Genomic DNA, 26,828 nt, shown 5'->3' with positions numbered 1-26,828 from the left:
GAGGAGTCACTACCATTTCACTCAGTTCATGCAGCCGCACTTTCGAGTTGGCCGTGAACTTCTTTGTAGAAATTTGTCCATAGAGACTCCTTCCTATCTACATGAGGCACCCTTCACTCTTTAACGAGTTTCTAGAACTCAGCAGTCAAGTTTAGTTTTACCTACCACAATCAATCTATACTAAAGGTAGAGAAGGAGGAGAAGGAGAAATATACAGCAAATCTCTGCTTAGCCTCACAGGCTGTGTCTCCCACATTCTGCCTGCCCTGCCAATAATGCTACCTTCCTTCTCCACGGTCTAACATACATGGGTGTATCAGTCAGCCATTATTCCTCTTACTCAACACGCTTTCAGTAAGTATTTATAATATTTCAGGTACTAAGCAAGCTGTCAAAGGTTCACAAACAAATGGCACATGGTTTAATCCCTAAAAGAATTCATTTTCCCCAATATTTATTTAATTGAAAGTCAGAGAAAAAGAGAGAGAGTGAAAGAGAGAAAGGGAAATCTTCTATCAGCTGATTCCCTACCCAGATAGCCACAACAGCCAGCACTGGACCAGGTCAGAGCCAGGAGCTTTTTCCAGGTCTTTAACGTGGGTGCGGGAGCTCAACCACTTGGACTATCTTCTGCTGCTTGTCCCAATCCATTGCAGGGAGCTGGATCAGAAATGGAGCAGCTAGGACTTGAAAACCAGCACTCACATGGGATGCCAGCATTGCAGGTGGCGTATTTACCCACTATGCCACAACATAGGCCCCAGGAATTCACTCTTGAGGACAATATACATAAATAAATACTTACATAAACAGAGTGACAAACTAAAGCAACCATACCCGAGAATGAAAAGTTGATGCCCACAATAAATGATGAACTGTATCTAACTCAAGAGAGCATTCCAAGTCACTCCACATTTACTTCCTCAGAGAAAAGCACAAAAAATTCAGTGCAAGGATTTGCACAGTGCCTCTAGCATGGAGAAAGGTCAAGTTCAGTTTCCAATGCCAGTACCATCTTTGTTCACCTGTAATGCTGTTACATTGTTTTATTTTTATTTTGTTAACAAGATGACTTAGCCAAGCTTACAACTATATACCTACTAGACTTTAGAGAAGTGATGAAATCAGTGTGAAGGAAAATGTGGCAGGAAAAATTAGCTGAAACATAAATGAGATTGGGAAACAAAATACCTGTTATTAAGACATCATACAGTTGGTTAGGGCAAGCCACAAAATTGGCTCTGAGAATTCTAGTAGCTGAGGACAAATGGAGAAATGTGATCAGCTCCATGAGTCATAGTGTCCAGATGATAATTTTTCAAGGAAATAAAACCTGAAATTACTTCTTCATAAGTTCTCCAACAGTGATATGCACATACAGTACTTCCTTTTACAAATAAATTTCTTTTGGGCCAGTCCTTTGGGATATGTATATCCCATCATGGAGCATCTGGGTTCAAGTCCAGCTCCATTTCCTATACTAGCTTCCCGCCAGTGGGCACCTTTACAGACAGCAGGTGTTGGCTCAAGTACTTGGGTCCCCACTACCCATTTGGGAGACTTGGGAGAGAATCCCTGGTCCACTCCTGGTTGTAGTGGGCACAGATACATCTAGGTTACCAAAGAAATATATGACATGGCTTAAGTATTTAAGATAAACATTCAGTCAATAAATACCAATATATTATAATTGTCGTGAATGGCACATCAAAAATGCTTTCAATTCATGATTTTCATCTTTTCCCTCACAAACATATATAGGACAAATAGTATTCATGTGTGTCACACTCTTCCTGTGTTACTCATAGATTGCAAAAGGTTCAATTTTCTGCTGCCCACAGTTTTCACATTGACTGGTGGTTAACCAACAACGGCAGGTCATCACGGTAGTCACGTGCATGGGTTAGGCTCAGTGCCTTACCTACAATGCCCCACTTTCTCTAGAAGCATACCAGAATACAAGTATAAAAACAGCCTATACTATCTCTCACTCATGGCAAGTGATGGGGAAGATAGCAGAGGGTATTGGTTAAGAGTAGAGACTTCAAAACCTGCACCTTCTCCAGGATTAGAACACACAGGCCACTCAAGCACCCAATACACACACCTTCTGCAAAACAACTTTATCTCCAAGTCTCAGTTTGCCCTTTGTCAAATGGAGAAACCACTAAATATGACTGCTTTGCAGAGTAACCACAATGCTGTTAAGCTAAACTGCTTAACACCAGCTCAACAGCAATGATCATCATTATTCTCTAACCCTCATTAACCAATCACCATGGCACCTAGAAACTTGTACAGTCCCTTCAGCGTGGAGCTTCTAGACAATACAGAAGCACCTGCCAGGAGCACAGGGAGCATCTCTACATTTCCCACGTGCTGGCAGTGTGACCCATAAGGGCAGTAACAACCTGAACTTGGAGCAAGTGAAGACCAGAAAGTCTTGGCTGCTTCACTTCCAACACGGCTCCCTGCCAATGGCCTGGGGAAAGATGGCCCAAGAGCTTAGGCCCCTGCACCCACGTGGGAGACCCAGATGAAGGTCCTGGCTCCTGGCTTCAGGCTGGCTCAGCCCAGGCCATTGCAGACACCTGGGGAATAAATCAGCAGATGGAAGATAATGTCTCTCTCTCTTTCCCCGCCAACCCCTCCCTCTCCTTTTCCCTCTCTCCCTAACTGTGACTTTCAAAATAAATAAAATCTTTAATAATTAAAAAGAGACCCGGCTGGCGCCACGGCTCACTAAGCTAATCCTCCGCCTTGCGGCGCCAGCACACCGGGTTCTAGTCCCGGTTGGGGCACCGGATTCTGTCCCGGTTGCCCCTCTTCCAGGCCAGCTCTCTGCTGTGGCCAGGGAGTGCAGTGGAGGATGGCCCAAGTGATTGGGCCCTGCACCCGCATGGGAGACCAGGATAGGCACCTGGCTCCTGCCATCGGATCAGCGCAGTGCGCCGGCCGTAGCGCACTACCGCGGCAGCCATTGGAGGGTGAACCAACGGCAAAAGGAAGACCTTTCTCCCTGTCTCTCTCTCACTGTCCACTTTGCCTGTCAAAAAAAAAAAAAAAAAAGAGAGACCCAAGTTGATATTTGATCTATGCCTCTCTCAGTCCCAAGTTGCCCCAGGCCCTAATTTCAGGCGTATAAAGCTGTCTGAGGACTGACAGAAGAGTGTACTTGTCAGTGACTGCCCCTCATTCGCAGTCTTCCCTTTCTGGTGTATTTGACATGTAAAAATTATAAGGCCGGTGTTGTGGTGCAGTGAGTTAAGCCAAAGACTGTGATGCCAGCATCTCATATGAGCTCCAGTTCAAGTCCTGGCCTGCTCCACTTCTGCTTTAGTTCCCTGCTACTGTACCTGAGAAAGCAGAAGATAACCTTGCCAGCCACATGGTAGTCCTAGATGGAGTTCCAGGCTCCTGGATTCAGACCAGCCCAGTCCCGGCTGTTGTGGCCATTGGGGAGTGAACCAATAGATGTAAAATCTTTCTCTGTAACTCTTTCAAATTAACCAAGCAATCTTTAAAACAAACAAACAAACAAGCCTACAACAAAGCCAGAAAGGAGGGGGCTTCTTGTGAATCTTGTGGTCTGACGAAGGAAGGAAAGTTTAGCCCCTCGCAGTCCTCACACGTGACCACCTGGGGACAGTACCAATCACCCTTTGCCCATGAGGTCTCTTCTCTCTCATAATCTGTCATACCTGCGAATTTTTCCACCCACCTTGGACCTCCCCAATCTGGGTGATGGCCTGTCTTTATTAATTACCCTATTATTTTTTTCACTATCATTATAAAATCATTTCCCTTAGAACAGCAGCTTTAGCTAACACTCATTAAAAAGAAAGTCCCAAGAAAGGAACTAAATGTCAGTAGCTTTTTTTTTTTTTTCTTTCTCAGCACAGTCACATAACCAGTAACCTCCTCTTCGATTCCATCTACCTAGGGGTTGCATGCATGCACACACACGGCATGGAAAAACCAAGGTGATTAGCACCATTCCACTACTGCTGTAATTCAGGAACTAAGGGACTGCAACACAGGGAGTGCTTCAGAGGCACCTATTGCTTGGGGAACAGGGACCCTCCCATGAGCGGCAGAACATCCCATCTGAACTTATCACAGCACAGAAAGGTATGTGTCAGTGCATTATCATTTAATTTGCTTGTTTTTTCAAAACAGAAACAGGAAAAGAAAATCTAGAAGGAGGTAGTTCAGCCTTGAGAGCACGCCCCTATCCAGTGTCTTGGATGTAACTAGATGCCATCAAGTCCTGTCTCCTGCAGTCTCTCAGCCTCCATCCCTTAGCTCAAAGTTTCCTTGCCCTGCTATATGACTGCAAATCAACCTCTCACTAAAACGAGCTCATTGCATTGAGGGAGTGGGGCAGCCAGCTGGCCCTACAGGGTCCCTGAACACAGACCCATGAGGCCATTGATCTCCCTTACACATGACATCTTGATGTTGAGGCTTGTCTTGAGAGGTGTCTTTTCCAGAAACCACAGGCCTCATACAAAAGCAGCACTACTTGCAAATAGCCCCCGACTGCTCTAGCCCAGCTGGCCACCATCAGAATCTGCCACCCTCCCAAACACGGCGTTGCCAACCACTAGAAGGAAGGCCATGAGTACCACCGGCCAGCCAGAGACCTGGATGTGTGCTGAACACACACCCTTCACACCCAGCTCAACTGCATGAGAAGCCTTACCACGAACCCTTCAGGAAGTCCAGGCATTACGTGAGGGCGGCTGGGCTCCTTGCTCTGCACAGTAAATTCCTACTTTCTTCTACCCCCCTGCATCAATAATTGACTTGCTGCACATTGGCTGAGTAGACCCACTTTGGGGGTTCTCTAGCAATCCCTCCAACCACTTTCGAGGGTACTCTTAGAAAGTCTTCCCAGTGGACCTGGAAGATGTAGAACGTGGAGGGTAGAGACAAAACAAATGGAGAATTCTGCCTTTTATTTTACATCCCTCTGAAGAGTTGGAATTTGTTATCAAGAGTTAATGATAAACCAAACATGTAGCAAGGTGTTAAAATCTGAAATGATTTTAGCGGCCTAAATGACATTCCTTTATAAACAATTCGTCATCTGGCTTGAATATACATCAGTTTACATGACTAGGAAAGCCTTTTAAATCTGAGGACCTGCATTACTCAAGCAGCATAAACTACTATAAAAGGTAGGAAGAGAAACAGACCATTTGAATTTGGTTTGGCCATTTAAGTAGATTTTCCCAGAAAATCTAACTATAACATGTTTGAAAATAAAGGAGAAAATTATAATAATCCAAGAATAAAGCAAATCATTTTCTAGTTCTTCCTTCAACTGTAAAAAACAGGAAGGCAGTGTCACACAACAGAAATCTATGCAACACTCAGAAAAAGAGCCCAAGACATTTATACGAGAAATCTGGTTCTCTTCTTTACTTCCTGGATGGGAAGACGGCTGTTTCTTACCTGATCACAAATCAGTTCCCATTTTTTCTCATTGTCATACTGCCGCAGTAACCTGGCTTTGTCAGGAGGTAGGTTCATGGCATTCTACAAAAAAAGAGAGAGAAGCTCAGTCACATTCCACAACAGGCTGCCAATAGGTAATCAAAGGCAGAGTAACACAATGCTACTGTGGTTCTTCTATGATTTACTTTTCAATTACTAGTACCTGATTAAACCAGAACACCCTGCAGAAGTCACTGAAGTACCAAAGTGATGGAAGGAGAGGAGGGAAACGGGGAGTTCTATGCTGGGACATACGAAATCCTCTGTGTTGAGTAATCAGACACGCATTTTCACAGAGACGGTGATGACTTTGCCCTTCATTAAACAGTGGGCTCACTTTCTGTGGTTGGTTACAAAGGATTGCCCCAGGCATTGTGGTGTAGCAGGTTACACTGCAGCTGGGGACACCCATAACTTGTATCAGAGCAACTAGGGTCAAGTCCTGCTTCTGCTTCAGCTTCCTGCTAATGCACACCCTGGGATGGGAGGCAGCAGATGATGGCCCAAGTGCTTGGATCCCTGCAACTCTATTGAGAGACCTGGCGAGAGCTCCTGACTCTTGGCTTCAGCCTGCCCGTTGCAGGCGTTTGGGGAGTAAATCAGTGGATGGATGTATCTCTCCCTGTCATTTTTTCAAACAAAAGAAATTTAAAAAATAAAAAACTGGATTGTTCCTATTTCTTCTTAAAGCACAATAGCCCCCACCAGACACATAATAGCAACATGCAAAGAAAACTCAGTGACCAAAACCACTGACAGATACCACCAACTTCACTGGCTTTGATAAAGAATGCATTAAAAAAAAAGAATGCATTAAAAAAGAATGCATTAAAAGAAGACAATGGTGCCATTTTTTATTTCGTTTACAAAATGAGAGCATTCCTTCAAGATACATGCTAACATTAGCAAGCATAATTCTCATCTTAGCTATACTAGTTTATAAAATTGAGCTTGCAATGAGAAATTAATCAGAAGCTGAACAAGGTGCTTAGACATAAGCACTGAAACCACTCTCTATTAACACAGCACACCTTCTGCAGTGTTAGTCATGGATATGCTCAAACACATCCATGTGTTGTGAATGTGAGCTCTTAAGAGCAATCATACACATTTTTAAAGATATTTGACTTTGATCTAATCTGATATCTTCGATGATAAAACATGACAAATTGAGAAGAGTTCCAGAAAGAAAGGTCTTAAAGAAAAGGTCTTTTATTAAAGAAAAATAATTCCAGAGCTGGAGCTGTGTAGTGGGCTAAGCCTCTGCCTGCCATGCCAGCATCCATAAGGGTGCTGGATTGAGTCTTGGCTGTTCCTTTTCCAATCCAGCTCTCTGCTACGGCCTGGGAAAGCAGTGGAAGATGGCCCAAGTGGCTGGGCCCCTGCAGCCGTGTGGGAGACCCAGAAGAAGCTCCTGGCTCCTGGCTTCCGACCCGCACAGCTCTGGCCATTGCAGCCATTTGGGGAGTGAACCAGCAAATAGAAGATCTCTCTGTCTCTGTCTGTCTCTTTCTCTGCATCTTCTTCTTTGTAACACTGCCTGTCAAAAAAATAAATCTTTAACCCCAAAACTGACAATGTAACTTGAAAAGCTTTGGACTTGAGTTTTCAATGGCACTGTGAAGGCTTCTTAGATAAACAAATGTCTAAAACAGAAAAAATGGTTCTCATATGGCCTATCTCCATAGAATATCACCTTGAATTAAAATAGAAAATGTCTACTTCTCTGCACTACATACCACATTTTAACACCATTAAACAACAACTAGGACAAAGCAGAATTCCATGGAGGCCAATGTTATTTACTGTAAAATAACAAGTTCATCACAGTTTATAACTTAGAGATGAACATTTGGATGCTCATGTGAATGCCCCTGCGTATATGATTATGCATTAAGAAAAATAGGAATACAAGACAAATTTAATGAGTTTTTTCCCTCTAAGTCCTTATTAGTCTCTTAAGATAGAAAAGAAATAAGAATGCCTGAACCCTCCAATATGCCAAACATTGCATTAGGCACTTTGCATGTGTGATCTAGCTTGATCTTGCATATAATAAGCACGTGATATAATATACTCCTCCTCACTTAATATACATAGAAACAGACCTGGGAGGACTTAGTTAACTTGCTCAAGACTGCACAGCTTTACAAGAACAACAGGACCTAAACGTAGCCTGTCAGGTGCTCAAGGCAAACTCTGAGGTTTCTAAATGGCCGTGATGGGGTCGGAGACGGCTCTAAGCCAACCAAGAAAACAGTCAAGCGGGGAATCCGATACAGGATAAGAAAGGTCTACATCTCTCTGAACAAGAGGACTCTTTTATAAGTCTTTTTGAGGCTGGTAACCAGTCAGTGTCAGAGAAATAGCTCAACACCAATACACCAAAACTAAAAACACACTTGGTAATTATTCACCCAAGCAACTTAAGTAACCCCATCCACGGGTCAATCCTCTGAGGTGCTCAGGCACATTTGGCACAGCTTAACAGCTCTACATGGCCACAGGACAGAGCTGTATTTAAAATCAGTCCCTCCAGAGAGGCCTCACTGAAGTGCAGGGCTGTTGTGATTAGCTGGTAATAACTACACTTCTGCAGGGTGAACTCATTCCTCTGGTGCTGTGCAGAGCAGAATAGAGTCCAAGCTCAATGTTTGTGTAGGTAATTCCTAAAGAGCCCAGCGTATTTTCTCGGGAAAATATTGGCTCTAACTCTAGGTTCCTTTACCGTGTGTATAAAAATGGATTGTTTTCCAATTTGGTTGGAAATGTCAAGCAATTTCCAAATTCTTCTAACATAGTGACAACTCCTCCTCACCTGCACTCAGTGTTATCAGTGACCTGGGACTCTCCACTGGTTCCTTTCACCCATTGATCCATCCAGCATGAATTGGGTTTTGACCATGTACCAGAATTTCATCACTGTAGGCACGTGAGCAAATCTAATCATCATGTTGCAGCATGCAAGTATGTGCCAAAGGTGCAAAAGACATATGATATTTGAGTTGAAAAGTTTTGTGGATGTTAATGATTTTCTGGATTGTACAAGTTGCTAGCTAAAATATATTAGATCATCCAAGAGTATTCTTTCTGTAGGTATTTTTTCTGTAAGACAATTCTTTCTGTAAGTATTCTTTCTGGCAAGCATCCTAAGTCGGCAAAATATCATTTATCACTAATACCTCTCCCAACTACTCTGAGACACCACCACTCCCCGCCCCCGCACACACTGGGCTCCAAAACCACCTCACCCACTTCAGCACCAGGCAGACTGCACCTAGTAATCTGTTTGTCGATCTGGATTAAGTACTGGATTAAGTACATAAGTATTGTTTTTGCTGTTAATCACTGGTATTTGGCACAAGATGCCTAAGAGTGGACATTAAGCAAGTTGCTTAATAAATGAAAAGGAACATAACTTGGCCATACACACCAACCTGAAAATATCTCCACTGATAGTAGGTTTAAGCTTTAGGTATTAATGAAGTCTATATACTAAAGAGCATTTCTGCTTCTTATAAAACAGATAATAATGTCTGCTACTTACTATCTTCTAGACAAGAATTCATGTGGAAAAATTCAAGTTCAATTCCAATGACATTTTCCTGACAAGAAAAACAGTATTTTCTGTACTCTTCTGCCATACATATAAAGCATGGAAGCAGAACTTTGTTGTTAGTAAGTTCAGTTTGGTATCAACTTTAATAATTAATCTACTCCAAGTGGTAATCACGGTTATGGTCGCATCTCTAATTTTATCTCTAACTTGTGCAGTTTAATTTTTTTTTTAAAGATTTGTTTATCTGAAAGTCAGAGTTAGGGGGCTGGCACTGTGGCACAGCAGGTTAATGTCCTGGCCTGCAGTGCCGGCATCCCATGCAGGCGCCAGTTCGAGACTGCTGCTCCACTTTCGATCCAACTCTCTACTATGGCCTGGGAAAGCAGTAGAAGTGGCCCAAGTCCTTGGGCTCCTGCACCCATGTGGGAGACCCTGAAGAAGCTCCTGGCTCCAGATAGGCACAGCTCCAGCTGTTGCAGCCAATTGGGGAGTGAACCATGGATGGAAGACCCCTCCCCTCCGTCCATCCCTCCCTTCCTCCCTCTGCCTTTCCTCTCTGTGTAACTCTTTCAAATAAATATTTTTTTTAAAAAAATCAGAGTTACACAGAGAGAGAGAGGGAAAGTCAGAGAGAGAGAGAGGTTTTCTATCTGCTGCTTCCCTCTCCAATTTGCCACAATGGCTAGAGCTGTGCCGATCAGAAGCCAGGAGCTTCCTCCAGGTCTCCCACGTGGGTGCAGGGGCCCAAAGACCTGGGCCATCCTCTACTGCTTTCCCAGGCTATAGTAGAGAGCTGGATTGGAAGGCTTGAACCAATGCTCATATGGGATGTGGGCACTGCAAGCACTGGCTTTACACACTACACCGCAGCACTGGCCCCTGATTAACATTCTTTTAAGTGTGCGTCCTATCCCATAACTTTCTAAAACTAGACGGTTGAACTACCAAAAAAAAAAAAAAAAAGGAATATCTAACTTTGAGTATTTCATGAAGAAACTAATTATGGTTTAAAAAAGAAAAAACTATGGCCATTTGTACCTCTGACTATACAGTTACAGGTTACTTATAATAGATAACAGAAAGAAGGTACCCAAAATCAAAGAAAATCCATGTCCAGGAATGCTTCGCTCAGGGTTTTCTATTTAGCTCTGTCCTAGGCTCGCGGTAATAATGTAAATTTGTAAGACATCCCTCATTCACCCTGATACCTTCAAAACACACACTGAGACAACCACAGTGCTAAGCAGAGGCACAGCAGTGGAGGTGAACAGCTCAAGTACACCTTATGTAATTGTCCTTTGTCCTTACCATCTCCAAATTAAAACTAGCAAGTATTAAGTCACCAGATCTTATAACAGATACTCTTCCATTACATAACCACCTGAACTTTGCAGGTAGTGCTGCTTATGGAAGCAGGACAAAGTATGAAATAAGAGCAATGGCTTAGACAGTATTTTAGAGATCTTAAATAATAGAGTAACAAAAGTTTTACAGGAATTCAAAGGAGCCACTGTTAAATTTTTGTAATTGTAGAAGAAAACAAGTAACATAAAATTTACTCTCTAAATATTTTAAAATTTCTCAGTGATTTTTGTAACTGTATTCACAGTATCATGCAACTGATCTCCAGAACTTTTTTTTTTTTTTTTTTTTGACAGGCAGAGTGGACAGTGAGAGAGAGAGACAGAGAGAAAGGTCTCTCCCTCACCCTCCAATGGCCGCTGTGGCCAGCGGATCCCGCTGATCTGAAGGCAGGAGCCAGGTGCTTCTCCTGGTCTCCCATGCGGGTGCAGGGCTCAAGCACTTGGGCCATCCTCCACTGCCCTCCCGGGCCACAGCAGAGAGCTGGACTGGAAGAGGGGCAACCGGGATAGAATCCAGCGCCCCGACCGGGACTAGAACCCGGTGTGCCGGCGCTGCAAGGCGGAGGATTAGCCTGTTAAGCCACGGCGCCGGCCGTTAGAACTTTTTAAACACATAAAAATTATACATATTTAAGGGGTTCCATGTGAGGTTGGATACATGTATATACTGTGTAATGTCCAATCAGGGTAAACATACATTCAACAATTCCTTATAGTAAAAACATTTAAAATTCTTTTAGTTGTTTTAAAGAGAGAAATATACTGTACATTATTACTATTTATAGTCACCCTATTATGCAACAAAACCCAACACTTCTTTCTCCTTAGTATCCATTAGTCAACCTTTTCCCATCCCCTTCTCCTTATTCTTTGCAGCCTCTGTTAACCAGTATTATTATACATTTACCTTCTATGACATCAACTTTTCTATATTCCACATGAGTGAGATCATGTGGTATTTGTCTTTGTTCTTACTCCACTTAACCTAATTAGACTATCAGTTCCATCCAAGTTTTTATATTCCACTATGATTAGGTACCACCTTTCCTTATCAATTCATCAGTGGATGGACACTAAGCTTGCTTCTTTTTCTGTGCCACTGGGAACAGTGCTGCCACGAACATGGGAGTGCAGTGTGTTCTCAAGAGACGGATTTCACTTCCCTTGGATACATACCCAGGAGTGGGACTGACGAGTCATATGGTAGTTCTGTTTTAAGCTTTTTGTTTTCTGAGGAACTTCCATATTGTTTTCCAGAGTGGTTATATCATTTTACATTTCCATCAACAGAGTGCAAGGGCCTCATATTCTCTAGATCCCTGCCTACACTTAATTATTATCTTCTGTGTTTTTACAATAGCCAGTCTAACCAGAATGAGGTATATCTCGCTGTGGTTTTCATCTGCATTTCCCTGATAATTACCAAAGCTGATTTCTTTTTCAAGTTCTTGTTAGCCACTCCTAGGTCTTCCTCTGAGAAGTATCTATTTAAATCTACTACCCATTCTTTAATTCCTTTTGTTTTCTTTTTGCTTCTGCACTGTTGGAGTTTCTGGAATACTCTATTAACTTGTAAATATTTTCTCCCATTCTGTAGGTTGTCTCCCTACCCTGCTGATTGTTTCCTCTGTTGGGCAGAAGCTCTTTGCTTTGATGAAACACTATTTGTTTATTTTTGCTTTTGTTTCCTGTGTTTTTGGCATTTGATCCTCAAAATCATCTCACATTCCAATATCCTGAAGCACTTTCCTATGTTTTCTTCTACTTCAAAGTTCTCTTTCTTCTAAATTCAAATTTTAAATTTCTAGAACTTTTCCATCTTACATAACTGAAATTCTATACTTATCAAACAAGAACTCGACAGGGCCAATACTTTTGCTACAAAAAGTAGGGAAATGCAATGAATTTGGGCAGTGCAGCAGGAATCAATGTCAATATGGAGCAAAGATCAACTAGGTGGGCTCTGGAACTGGATTAGATGGATTCCAATCCTGATCACTACTTATTAATGTATGTTCTTGAACCACACCGTTTGAATCCAAAATAAGATTCTGTAAAAAGATTATTTATTTATTAATTATATTAGCTTTTTTGACTAGGCAAAGTAACAGAGAGAGAAAGAAACAAAGTTCTTCCATCCACTGTTTCACTCCCAAAATGACCCCCACGGCCAGGGCTGTGCCAGGCCAAAGCCAGGAGGCCAGGAACTCTACCCAGGTCTGCTATGTGAGCTGCAGGGAACCAAGAACTTCACCTATCTTCTGCTGCCTTCCCAGGCACATTGGCAGTGAGCTGGACAGAAAGTGGAACAGCTGAGACTCAAATCATTACTCAGCAGTCATTGACTTAAACTGCAGTGTCATCATGTACACCCCCAAGAGCAAATTATATGAACAAATAGTCCAAACTAATGCAACTAATTCAAATGTGAATCAGGCCAGAGTCAAAAGCCACAAAATATACCATGTATTAACAGCCTGATGTGTTTCAGGCACTTAGCCTCCTTGCATGCTTTATCCAATTTAATCTGCTTGGCAATCCTGATAAGTAGGTATTGTCTTCTCCATTTGACAAAGGGACCGGAAGGACAAAATGTTCAGTAGCTCTTCCTTCATGAGATTAGTGGTAAGCCAGGACTCAAAATAGAGGTCTGACCGCCCTTTTTGCCATGACATTGAAGCTGTGTTTTTAAAATACAACTTTTCTGATTCAGGGAATTTGACCTGATTTTATTTGAATACCCAAAGTTACAGTCCTCAGTAAGTAGAGGTGAATATGCATGGTGTTACCTAGGCTACTAACATTTTCTCATTAAAATATTGACAATTTAACACAAGTATTTGAAAGCTTGAATATAAAAACCAGAACCAAAAAACACAAAACAAAATAAAAAACATGACTGGACTGACAGAGACAGCTAGGTACTGTGTCATACCAGCAAACCCTAAGAAAAGTCAAATCAAGGTAGAGATACAATATAAGGTAGACTCCGCTTCGTGAACAGGCAAAGAAGCAGGTGCAACGTTAAATGTACTAACTCAAAAGAGAGGACAGTAAGCAATATGGTAGAATTTCTGAAAAGGTGACATTACTTTTTGTTATGCAAAGTAGGAAATGCTACAGTTTGGGCCTGTATGTATAAGGAGGATGGTAAAGAATGGCATTAAATGGCACAATATGGTTCTTCATATGCAGGCTCTGGAGACTGGCCACCTAGGTTGCAATCATAATTGTTAGCTATTAATAGTGTCATCTGGGAACAGGCATTGAACCTAGCAGTTACACATCAGAGCGCCTGGGTTCCATTCCTGACTCCAGCTTCCTGATAGTGCAGACCCTGGGGGGCAATAATGATGTGCTGATCACTCAAGTAACTGGGTTCCTGCCACCCCACACAGGACACCTGGATTACGTTCTCAGTTTAGGCCCTGGCCCAGCCCAAGCTATTGTGAGCCAGGTCTCCCCTCAGCCCTCCCCCATTTCTCAAAAAAATTTTTTTTAATATACTGTAATCTTGGATTAGTTATTTAGATAAAATCTCATTTTACTCTTGTGTGGCATGGAGCTGATTGTGATGAGGATGGTGTAAGGATGGTAGTAACGATCTGAACTACTTCACAGTTCGATAAAAAATTTAAATCTGACCATGCACATAAAATAACACAGAAGTAAGTGCACGGAAAGCACTCAGAATACATTAAAGTATTGTCATAATTGTAAATAAAGAGAAACAAGGAACAAAGGCATGAATAACAGAAGGCAAAGGGCTGTGAGCCACACAAATTCAAACAGAACCTAAGAAGTGGGAATGTGAAATCAAGCCAGGGCGGACACCGGACCAGAGCATTTCAAACTCAGTCCAGTGGCAGTGAGAAGTTACTGGCTAAAGACAAGTCCAAGAAAAGCAGGTCGTTATAGGGGTATCAGGTCAATGATTCCACCTTTCCTAATTCTTCCCGCATTGCCATACTATTACTGGGAAATCAAGGTAAGTCACTCGGTACTCGGTAATGTACTAACTCCTCCAAGTTCACTTTAAAATTCCCACAGCTGAGGGCAGCAGGTGGATGGCTGCAAATTCAACTCATGGCCTACTCTCCCATTGTACTCACCTAAAAGCCATTTCCTTCCTTGATCTATCAACACAGTCCAAGCAACTACCTGGCATCCTGAATTTTCCTACTTTCCTTGCCTAGAGGGTACGTCTACAACATAATTAGTTCTCCTGACACAGGATTCAGGCAGCCAGTCCAATGGCTGCCCAAAGCCAATCACTGCAGTCATCTGTCATGGTCACCGTTACTTTTTTTTTTTTTTTGACAGGCAGAGTTAGACAGTGAGAGAGAGAGACAGAGAGAAAGGTCTTCCTTTTTCCGTTGGTTCACCCCACAGTGGCCGCTGCGGCCAGAGTGCCGCACTGATCCAAAGCCAGGAGCCAGGTGCTTCCTCCTGGTCTCCCATGCAGGTGCCATCCTCCACTGCCTTCCGGGGCCACAGCAGAGAGCTGGACTGGAAGAGGAGCAACTGGGACAGAATCCGGTGCCCCAACCGGGACTAGAACCCGGTGTGCCAGCGCTGCAGGCAGAGGTTTAGCCTATTAAGCCGTGATGCCGGCCGTCACTGTTACACTTAATTTAACTGTTGAGGGTACTGGGATCATTCACTGTAGCCAGTGAAGCCCACAAAGGCAGAAATTAACCCCTCCATGATCTAGTTCTATCTACAAAATGAAACCTAACTGGAAAGCCATCCTTTCTGGGGAATCAGTGGGAGTAACACATACACATACTCCTATTTTCTCACTAACAATCTTAGAAATAATCTATTTTCTTAGAAAGCTTTTTTCCTTTTGTATTGAACTAAGTACAGACGACCCCTCCATAACTACTTTATAGTCAAAAAGCATAAAGCTAGAAGAGAAGCTTGGGATATGTTAGTCCTATCCTGCCTTTTATAGGTGACCAAAGAGACACAAAAAAGTGACACCATTTGTATTAGCTTTTCAGTACTATAGCAGAGTATCTGAGACAGGCTAATTTTATAAAGAAAACAAGTTTTATAAGGAAAACAGCTCTGGAGGTTCAAAGCCCAAACAGCAGGACTCTGGGGAAGGCCCACACTGGCTGACTCACATCATGGCAAGAGCATGTATGTCTATACCCGTGTGATCCTCCTTCCTCCCTCTTTACAAAGCCACCAGGATTCATCCATAGGGGCTCCAGCCTAATGATTCAATCCAAGCACTTTCCAAAAGCTGCACCTCTGAAGTCAACGTTGCACTAAGTTTCTACCCTCTTAGTACCGTTAATCGACACCTTTGGGGTTTAAACATCTGCATCAATTCAGGGAGACAAATCAGATTCAAACCATAGCCATGTTCACCCATATTCACATAACTGGTGACAACCAGCCAGGAGATGCTGGCAATGGGGTATACAGTCACAGTTAGCTGGGATCAGTCACTTCTGGAGACTGCATGGTGGCTCGAAGCAACAATACTGTATCGGATCCTTGAACTCTGCTGAGAGAGTCCATGTGAAGTGTTCTCACCACAAAAAAAGAAGTGAAAGAAAGAAAAGGAAGAGAGAGAAACAGGAACAAGGAAAGGTGACGGCTATTTTAGCTTGATTATGGAGATCACTTCAAAATGTATATATCAAAACACCAAGTTACATATTTAATATATCTAACCTTTATGAGCCAATTCTACCTTAGGAAAGCTGGCTGAAAAAAAAGAATCCGGAGCCAGCATTGTGACACAGCGGGCAAAGCCACGGCCTGCAGAGCCGGCATCCCACATGGGCACCAGTTTGAGTCCCGGCTGTTCCACTTCCAACTCAGCTCCCTAGTAATGCACCTGGGGAAGCAGCAGAAATGGCGCAAGTACATAGACCCCTGCCACTTAATGTTGGAGAGCCAGCTGGAGTTCTAGGCTCCTGGCTTTAGCCAGGTCCAGCCCTGGCTGCTGCGGTCATTTGGGGAGTGAACTGGCAGATGGACGATCTCTCTCTAACTTTACCTTTTGAATAAACAAAATCTGACCTGTCTGCCAGTCCTTTTCCCTTAACATCAAAGGCAGTCCACTCATATCTGTCTAAGTGGGTATGGGTGAGCACACACACATTTGGGAAAATCCAACCAGACGAGGCACTTAAAGTAGCTAGCACAAAATCCCACACACAGCTGACACTCAGTACAAGTTAGATATCCCACTCTACTTACTCTCCTTATAAGGAATGTCTGAATTTGTGTCATGACCTTCTCCTACTCCAGTAAGCTCCCTTCTTTACCCGACTACAGTTAAAGCAGAAGGGTCAGCACTCACTACTATCTTCATCATTCCTCCCTGGTTTGGAGCTTTGTCTTCACAGAACAACTCACCTGTTAGTTTATAAAGCACCAGAAAATTATGTTTTCATTCTACCAATAAACACACAAAAAAATTCCCAAAATCTCATGTGAAGTATATTTCAAATTAGTCAATTAAATGGCAATGAATGTGATATAACTATATATTTATTTATATCACTTATACTTAAAAGCAAGGCTAAATTACCATCCACATGGGTAAAACTAGGTTGGAGAGCCAGTGTACCCACAAAGCAGAATGTGTAAGTTCAAGAGTCAAGGACAAGATTTCCTATATGTCTTATTTCTATTATTCCCAATGTCATAGGCCTAAGTGATTCAATACCTTAACAATGCCAAAACCATGCAGCCCACCTTTGGTTTGCCTATGACAAACACAAAAGGAATAATGGAAAAATCACTCATTTAAATTTCTCTTCTTTCAGATCTCTTATCTGATTTTTATGAGAGCCCTGATGTCCGATTTCGTGATGTGATCTGTAATCCTAACAACTCTTTAGCTAAAGTCCGCCAAGTGCAGCACCAACAGCCATGTCTGCATGCTCTCATTTTAATGCCAGGATGGGGGAGTTACACTAGAGGCCACCCTACCTTTCAAATACATAAAAAAATCTTTAAAAATAATTAAATTTAACAATAAAAAAAAAGCAGCAGCCAAAAAAACTCTTTCATGGGTAACCATTAGACAACATAAGGGCAAATATATTTGGGTCTACTGATACAAACCAAAAGGAGTCCAAACCCACACAAAGGTTCTTACTCTATCTACTCATAAATATCAACTTTGTATGCTTTAGTAGTTACAGATACAAAAGCGGGAGTGGACAGCTGGCACAGCAGTTAAGTCACCTGTTGGGATGCTTGCATCCCATATGGGACATGCATATTGAAGTTTCAAGGCCTGCTCCTTCACTTCCAATCCAACATCCTGCTAATACACACCATGGGAGGCAGCAATGATTGTTGAAATTCTTGGGTTGCTGCCATCACATAGTAGACTCAAGTGAGTTAATGACTCCTGATTTTGGTTGTTCCAGCCCTATCTGTTGTGGACATTTGGGGAGTAAAGTAGCAGATGGAAGATCTCTGGATTAAAAAAAGAGAGAGAGAAAAGGAGGATACCAAACATAATTATATCATATGGCCAGATTCTACCACAATCAAGCCATACAAACACACAAATATGACCCTGTAGTACCTGGTGATATGAAGCAGTGTATCTTTTCCCTTGCTTCACCCCCGAAACCCAAGCCTCATTCTCCCTCATCCCTTTCCAACACATCTCCACTTTCCTTCTTAGTAATCAGGGCCACCATTAGTCTCCCTTCTCCTTTTTCAGAGCCGTCCCTCTGGAAATGGCTACTGACCCCAAGGTCCACATTTGAGGTTGGCCCAACTTCCTGCCTCACACTCTCCCATCTCATGAAGAGGATCACCAAGGAAGAAAACAAAAAGTCCTCTCACATTCAAGCACAAAAAAGAACTGAGTTAATGTTCAACCAAAACCACATTTTCTGAGGTAGCAGGACAAAGATGATGCTTTTGTCTTAAGAATGAAGTTTCTTGGACAGTCGTGGTCAAAAGTTTTAACTGCAAATTCGTAGCTCCTCATTTGCAAACAGCTGTAATTTCAAAGGCAGATCTGCTAAGGCAGGCAACCTAGTGGCCCCTAAAGACTTCCTCATCCTAATCTCAGGAAGCTGTGAATGTGTTTTCTTAGATAGTAAGATATAAACTGTAGATAGGATTAAATGAATATTAGACCTGCTTTACAGAGTAAGGTGCAAGGTTGCATGTTTCAGTCCCCACCATCTTGCACTGTGAGCAGCACTAGACCTGTGCGTTGTCTGATTGCCTCACATACATTGTGCATTGTCTGATTGCCTCCAGCTAAATGACTGTCTGCTAGCCTTCACATTTAACAAACTAGCATGAGGCTTTTTATATCTCAGTGCTACGTGACAGACAATTCAGCTAGCCACATATATGAATGAGATTCATAGATTTTCAATCATTCATTTCCATTTATGAACTGAAATTTGATATGTGAATTTTTTTTGAAACGTATAGTGAGGGGCTGCACCTGCAGTGCTGGCATCCCATATGGCTACCAGTTTGAGTCCTGGCTGCTCTACTTCCTGGCTGCTTGTGGCAAGGGAAAGCAGTGGAAGATGGCCTAGGGGCTTGGGCCCCTGCACTTGTGTAGGAGATCGCAAGAAGTTCCTGGCTCCAGATCAGCCCAGCTCTGGCCATTGCAGCAATCTGGGGAGTGAACCAACAGATGGAAGATCTCTGTCTCTCTCTACCTTTCAAATAAATAAATCTTAAAAAACAAACAAACAAACAAAAAAAGAAATGTATAGTGGACACAGGGTTGCACTGCTGGCAATTCATCATGGAACATATTAAATTAATTTGACATCCTCCTCAAAAGAACTTTGAGACGGGGAGATTACCCAGGACTTCTGCATGGACCAATGTAATATAAAATATTCATAAAAGTGGAAAGATAGTAATTTTTAAAAAGGAAAGAAAGTACTGGAAAGGATGTGGAGAAATGAGATTCTTGTACATTACTATTGGGAATGTAAAACAGTAGACCCACTATGGACAACAGCCTGGTAGTTCTTCCAGAAGTTACACATAGCAGTGCTGGAAGCAAGATACTGTGAATACATTTAATGTCAATGAATTGTACAAATGGTAAAAATGAGACATTTTCTGAGATGAACATGTAACCACAATCAAAATGTTCTACAAAGGAGAGGGAAGTATGAGTGATATGATGTGACATGAAAAGGACTTGGTGTGGGAGCCAGCGCTGTGACATGATGGGCTAAGCCTCTGCCTGCAGCATCCCATATGGGCACCAGCTCATGTCCCAGCTGCTTCTCTCCTGATCCAGCTCTCTGCTATGGCCTGGGAAAACAAGGGAGATGGACCAAGTGTTTGGGCCCCTGCTTCTGCATGGGAGACCCAGAAGCAGCTCCTGGCTCTTAGTTTCACATCAACTCAGCTCTGGCTGTTGCGGCCATTTGGGGAGTGAACCAGCAGATGGAAGACTTTTCTCTCTCTGTCTCCCTGTAACTCTGCCTCTCAAATAAATAAAATCTTAAAAAAACAAACAAACAAAACAAAAAAAAAAAACCACTTGGTCATTCAAGTTTTGGTTTTGCAGGTGGAAGGAATGGACCACAAGCTAAGAACTGTGGGCAAGCCGGGCTGCCACTAAAACAGAAAAGGCAAAGCAACAGCTCTCCTCGAGCTTCCAGAAAGGAATCAAGCCCTGCCGAGAGCTCCCGTTAGCCCAGGATGACGCGATGCAGACTTCTAACCTACAGCACTGTAAGACAACGACACTGGGTTACCTCAAACCACTAAACTCAGGGTAACTAGTTACAGAAGCAACAGCCTGTCAAATATGCTCACCACATTTGAGTTCCCCCAGGACATGGCTTCCTTCTTCCCAAAATCCCAAATTCCAAAACTTTCATATGCACTTCTCACTGCCAGTCATTATATGCATACTTTCCAGTTTAAATGCTAGAGATTCAAATTGATAATGGCCAGTTCTTAATTTATTTACAGCAGGATATGGAAATCCTTGGGGTAGGTACTAGATGACATTTTAAGGTTAATTTACCACCACCCTCCCCAATCTAAAAAGAAGACCATCATTCTGGAAGAAGACATGTTACAAAATAGAATTCTATACTACCTAAACAAACACAGTAACAATGGCATGACTCTTAGGTTTCACTGCAATATGTGTTTTTGGTCTTCAGGAACTCGTGTCTACACACAAGGCCCGTCAAGACAGGCAGGGAAGCTGCAGTGTTGCATGGCACGCCTTCTTACACAAGACAAGCTCATTCATTTTCCTGCCCCTAGTTTTCCCCTCTACCCAGCTGCTCTGCTTTTGGCCCTTATCTCTCACAGCATGAAGAATGCCATCAGGAACGAGAAACTCCCACATTTACAGATACAGCATGGTATTAAAAGCTCTGCTTCACTGATGCTTAGTGTTTTGGGGTCAGGACCAATCACCAAGTCAATACATACATAGTTCAGAGACACTGTCAGGGCCAGCACTGTGGCATGACAGGTGAAGCTGCTGCCTGCGATGAAGGCATCCCATATGGGCACTGGTTCAAGTCCCGGCTGCTCTACCTCTGATTCAGCTCTCTGCTAACATACCTGGGAAAAGCAGCGGAAGACGGCCCGAGTGCTTGGGCCCCTGTACCCATGCAGGAGACCTAGATGAAGCTCCTGGCTCCTGAATTTGGCCTGGCCTAGCCCTGGCTGTGGCAGCCATTTGGGGAGTGAACCAGCAGTTGAAAGTCACCCCCCACTCCCACTTTCCCCCTATTTCCCTGTAACTCTGCCCTTCAAATAAATAAATCTTTAAAAAGAGAGCAAGAGAGACTGTCATGTTTAATTTTTTTAAAGCACTTAAGATGTCAAAAAAACAAAGGGTTCCCCAACCAACGACCTTAAGAAAGAAGGGAAGGAGGATTTGCTGATATCCTCTATAGTCTCTCCCTGCAACAAGTGTGAGGCGCTCAGGGCACAATGGCATTCTGCCTTCTGCACAGCCACACAAGCTGCTTTCTGATGCAGCAAAGGCATCCACCACCTAAGAGCTCCTTCATCTTCTTTTAGACAAACAAACGATCAGAGCTAGAAGTGCAACTTTAACAATCATCCATCTGCAGGTGGTTGTTAAACATTATGCAAACACTACTAACAGTGTCTATTTCAACTCTACAAAATTATTTGAAAGGCCCAGAATTTACCTTCTTCTCTCACACTTGAGCTTATACCTGGCCTGCCTCTCCTGGTACCCCTTAATCCACCCTTCTCTTTTACCAAGCTACAGCCTAACCTACATCCTGGGTCTTCCATATACTGTACTTCTAGTTCGTTTTCCTTTGTGTTATCTCTATCAGCAGTTGTTTGGTCTCTCAGCCATAATCCCATTTATTGTTCTATTATTTTGCATGCACAGACTGAAACCTCCTACAAAACTCACAACATGGATACATCACACCTCTTTAATAAACAGTTTTGAGTTAAGTAGAAAAGCCCACACTACAAGCAAAAACACAGGAATTTAGATTTTGTACACCCAATGCAAAAAAATATGACATCAAATAACAGATTTATTTAATAGCTGAACTAAATTATGTTATGGTCATGAACCCTTTCATACCTCATTAAGAGGTATCTTTTGTTTGGGGTGCAAGGTTTTCAATCTTTGCTGCTTCTATCTAGGAGACAGAAAGGTTCACGTAAAATGAAATCCAGGTCATTTGAGTTATTCCTGGTTTTATATCCTCACACTAAAATGGAATATTCTAGTAGAAAGGGCTACCTGAGCATATGGTCTAGCCTTGTTCCAAAGCGAGGCAGCATGGTCATCTCTGTACCGCCTGCCTGCTAGGACAGACACACACCTACATTTACAGAAAACCAATTTCTGGGAAGCAGGCCCCAGGGTATGCACCACCCAAGTTTAAGCGCTGGACTAGGCTGTGTACAGAAAAAGGGAACAAGAAGGCATGCATGCAAGTAAAAGAGAGATGGAAAACGCAGGGGCGGAGGGAACTTCAGTGTATTGATTCCCCTGGCTTCTCAGCTGGGTAAACCACAAGAGAAGCTCTGGGGGACATGACCCTGGCTGCTGAACTCAGTACACTCAATGTGTCCTGGATGTAAACACTTTTCTGTTCCCTACAAAGCAGTGTGATGCTTCTCCAAGAGAGCTGTAAGTATTTGGAGAAGTGCCAAAACACTACAGCAGCTCTACTCTTTGCATTCTTACATTCTGTAACAGCTCCACTCTCCTCACCCAAGAGGCAGGCCGTACCCAATTCACAGGAAGCAATCCATTCTACAGCGAACTCTACCTTCAGCCCTAAGTATCCCAGGAATAAGACAATTCATCCAGTAAGCTAACGCTGCTTAGCACCCAACTTTGCTGACTTGAAGTGTGCATATGTGATTCAAAGCTGTCTTCTACCAGAGAAATCCAACTCCAAGTGCAAATGAACCCCTGCTGGTATCAGGCTTTATGAAATAACATGATCAAGAGACCTCCAACTTGGAAGTACCCACTCTTCTTCCTAAACCAAGCCTTTGGAAGCTCATGCCCCACTCACTGTCCTATCTCTGGGGACTGCTGGCTCACTGCTGCAGCACCGCTCCCTGCTAGTCAGCCGGCCACTCACAAACCATCCCATTCATTCTTTCTCCCTGCTGTACATATATTTATAAATGGCTGACACAATATATTCTCTGTTATTCCACACGGACAGGCAATAGGGTCGCAATTCAACAGAGAGGTGCCACACATACCAGGCAGGACTTCTAAATGAATAGGATTTATCCAAATATATTAACACGAAAGCCATATTATCTTAACTTCACCTTTCTTTAATGACTCAGAAACAAACCCAGATCCTCACAGTGTTTTCTGCTCGTCATGATAAATTAAAATGATAAGCTTTGTGATGGGGGCCGGCATAGCAGGTAAAGCTGCTGCCTGCAGTGCTGGCATCCCATATGTACGTTCGAGTCCCAGCTGCTCCACTTCCAATCCAGCCCTCTGCTATAGGCTGAGAAAGCAGTAGAAAATGGCCCAAATGCTTGGGCCCCTGAACCCAAGTGGGAGAACTGGAAGAAGTTCCAGGCTCCTGGCTTCGGACTGGACCAGCTCTGGCCATTGCAGCATTTGGGGAGTGAAGCAGCAGATGGAAGACCTCTATCTGTCTGTGCCTCTGCCTCTGCCTCTTTGTAACTCTTTCAAATAAATAAGTAAATCTTTTTTTTTTTTTTTGACAGATAAGAGTTAGACAGTGAGAGAGACAGAGAGAAAAGTCTTCCTTCCATTGGCTCGCCCCCCAAATGGCCGCTACAGCCAGAGCTACACTGATCCAAAAAGCCAGGAGCCAGGTGCTTCCTCCTGGTCTCCCATGCAGGTGCAGGGACCCAAGCACCTGGGCCATCTTCCACTGCCCTCCTGGGCCACAGCAGAGAGCTGGACTGGAAGAGGAGCAACCAGGACTAGAACCCAGTGCCCATATGGGATGGTGGTGTCACAGGCGGAGGATTGACCAAGTGAGCCACGGTGCCAGGCTCCCCCCACCTTTTTTTTTTTTTTTTTAAAGCTTTGTGATTGGCATTGCTTAGAATTGGGTTCAAATTTGTGATGGGGGCTGGCTCAATTTGGTTCATTGAGCTTAGTGCCTGAAGCACTGAATAAATTTTAGCTACTGGGTTGTAGAATACAGCACAATCAAACTGAAGAAAAAGGAGGGATGAAGACTGAACATCTCAACTTCTTTTAACATAATGTCTTTGAGAGTTTCTCAAATACTTCTACTGGTGGGGTGGGGTAGGATGGTCTTCACAGTTTATGGAGAGTGTGCATAACCTTTGAAGTCCACTTCTTTTAAAGCTATTTTTACCTTTTTAGAGTAACATATAATACTCCACATTTCAAGGGGCATATTGCAACGTTCCAACACCAGTTTTCTCACTTCCTTATCTTTTCTTCACGTTTGCAGCCTGCCAGTACCTTTCTTCCAATCCTTCAAAAAGGATATTATCCATCAGCAAGAGCCGGCATTGCCCCACTGTGCTGCAACACACCAGGAACTGGTATAGTCACCTCAGTGTCTTCCGGTATCTACTACCCAAACTCCCATCCTACTCAATTTCCAGTAAGCACTACCTTAGATTCAGATGCTACTATGTATTTGTTTAAATTTCATATGAGAGAATATGTTCTTTTTGTCTTTCTGGGTCTGGCTGATTCTACATAACCTAACAATCTCCAGTTCCATCCATTTTGCTGCGAATGTCAGGATTTCACTTTTTTATGGCAGAATACTACTCCATTATGTATATATGGCATATTTTCTTACTCCATTCATCTGCTCATGGACACTCAGTGTGTATCTTGGCTGTTGTCACTAGTGATGCAAGAAACATGGGAGTGCAGACATACCTTGCATTTGTTGCACTTGGTTTCTTTTGGACGTATTCCCAGAGGGTGATAGCCTGTGCATATGGTAGATTGTTTTCTGAGGAACCTCCACACTGTATGCAGTAACTTACATTCCCAACAACAGTCCATTAAGGTTCCTTTTTGTCTACATCCTCACCAGCAGTTGTTATTTCTTTGTCTTTTGATAACAGCCATTCTAACTAGCATGAGATGATATCTCATTGTGATTTTGATTTGCACTTCCCTCATAGATAGTGACAGTGTATTTATGTATTTGTTGGCCATTTGTGTTTCTCCTTAAAAATAAGTCTATTCAGATGCTCTGCCCGATTTTTAATTGGATTGTTATTTTATGAGTTTTATGAATTCCTTACATATTCTGGATATTAATCTTTGTCAGCTGAGTAGTTTGCAAGTATTTTCTCCCATTCTTTTGGTTGGCTCTTCACTCTGGTTGATTGCTTCCTCTTCTGTGAAGAAGCTTCTTAGCTTCATGTAATCCCATTCGCCTATTTCTGCTTTTATTGCCTGTGCTTTGGTGAATGATCCAAAGGTTATTGCCTATGCCAATCTCTTCAAGTTTTCCCCAGATGCTTTCTTCTAACAGTGTAACTGCTTCGGGTCTTACATTTAGATCTGTGACCCATTTCAAGTTCTTTTTTTTTTTTTTGACAGGCAGAGTGGACAGTGAGAGAGAGAGACAGAGAGAAAGGTCTTCCTTTTGCCATTGGTTCACCCTCCAATGGCAGCCGCGGCCTGCGCACCGTGCTGATCTGATGGCAGGAGCCAGGTGCTTCTCCTGGTTTCCCATGGGGTGCAGGGCCCAAGGACTTGGGCCATCCTCCACTGCACTCCCTGGCCACAGCAGAGCTGGCCTGGAAGAGGGGCAACCGGGACAGAATCCAGCTCCCCGACCGGGACTAGAACCCGATGTGCTGGCGCTACTATGCAGAGGATTAGCCTATTGAGCCGCGGCGCTGGCCCTCAAGTTCATTTTTTATATTGGGGAGGGGAGCTTGTTTAAATATTTTGCATATGGAGATCCAGTCTTCCCAGCACCACTTATCAAAGAGACTGATCCTTCTCTGGAGTATGTTTTTAGATTCTTTGTCAAAGTTAAGTTGCCTGTAGCGCATGTATTTATTTCTGTTTTTTTTTTTAAGATTTATTTATTTATTTGAAGGCAGAGTTACAGAGAAGCAGAGAGAGAGAGAGAGAATCTTCTAACCAGTGGTTCACTGCCCAGATGGCCAAAATGGCCAGAGCCATGCCGATCTGAAGCTAGGAGCCAGGAACCAGGAGCTTCCTCTGGATCTTCTATGTGGGTGGAGGGGTCCAAGCACTTGGGCCATCTTCTACTGCTTTCCCAGGCCATAGCAGAGAGCCAGATTGGAAGTAGAGCAGCCGGGACTACAACTAGCATCCATGTGGGATGCCGGCACTGCAGGTGGCGGCTTTACCTGCTACGTCACAGCACTGGCCCCTCTGGGTTTCAATTGTGTTCTCAAAGAACTTTCTTAATCAATCAACCTTGTATATATAATAATTTTTGCTGCTATAAATACAATGTATGTTTAGATAATAATCAAATTATGAACTTGATAGGAATGTCAAGATCTGTGGTTCTCAAACTGAGTGTCAGGACACCCCAATACACAAGAGTAAACTAAAACTAAGGGATAACTGAATTTTTGAAGGAAGCAACAAAATCCAAAATTTGTTCCTGCCTACAAACCACTAGCAAGAAGCAGTTTGGTTTTTACATTAAAGCAGCCACGCTATGCCATTTCTGACATCTCATCTCTGAAAAGTTTTTTTTTTTTTAAGCAGTTGTTGCAATAAAAAACAAGTAATGAAAGAAATCAAAGTGAAACAGGAAATCAGAATGGTCTCATAAAATCTCATTTCAAGATTTGAGAAGTTGGGCAGTACCCAATAGATGCATATATGTTTATAAATAATTATGGGTGTTTTTAAAATAAAACAAAAATATTTTTTCTCACAACTTACATTTAACTTTTTT

At 42.9% G+C, this 26,828-nt stretch overlaps 1 protein-coding gene across 5 annotated transcripts in view; it reads right to left on the bottom strand.

The window, feature by feature from the left end:
- FMNL2 (formin like 2) overlaps nt 1–26,828 on the bottom strand; it is a 353,117-nt gene that overhangs the window by 139,960 nt on the left and 186,329 nt on the right. For all 5 annotated transcript variants that reach the window (XM_062186790.1, XM_062186799.1, XM_062186780.1 and 2 more), the window contains exon 2: nt 5,461–5,544. In XM_062186790.1, the coding sequence (XP_062042774.1) occupies nt 5,461–5,544 (84 nt within the window). The remainder of the gene's footprint in view (nt 1–5,460; nt 5,545–26,828) is intronic.

The sequence above is a fragment of the Lepus europaeus genome, chromosome 1 (genome assembly GCF_033115175.1).
Source record: "Lepus europaeus isolate LE1 chromosome 1, mLepTim1.pri, whole genome shotgun sequence".
Taxonomy (NCBI): domain Eukaryota; kingdom Metazoa; phylum Chordata; class Mammalia; order Lagomorpha; family Leporidae; genus Lepus; species Lepus europaeus.
This window is presented reverse-complemented; position numbering and strand designations above follow the sequence as displayed.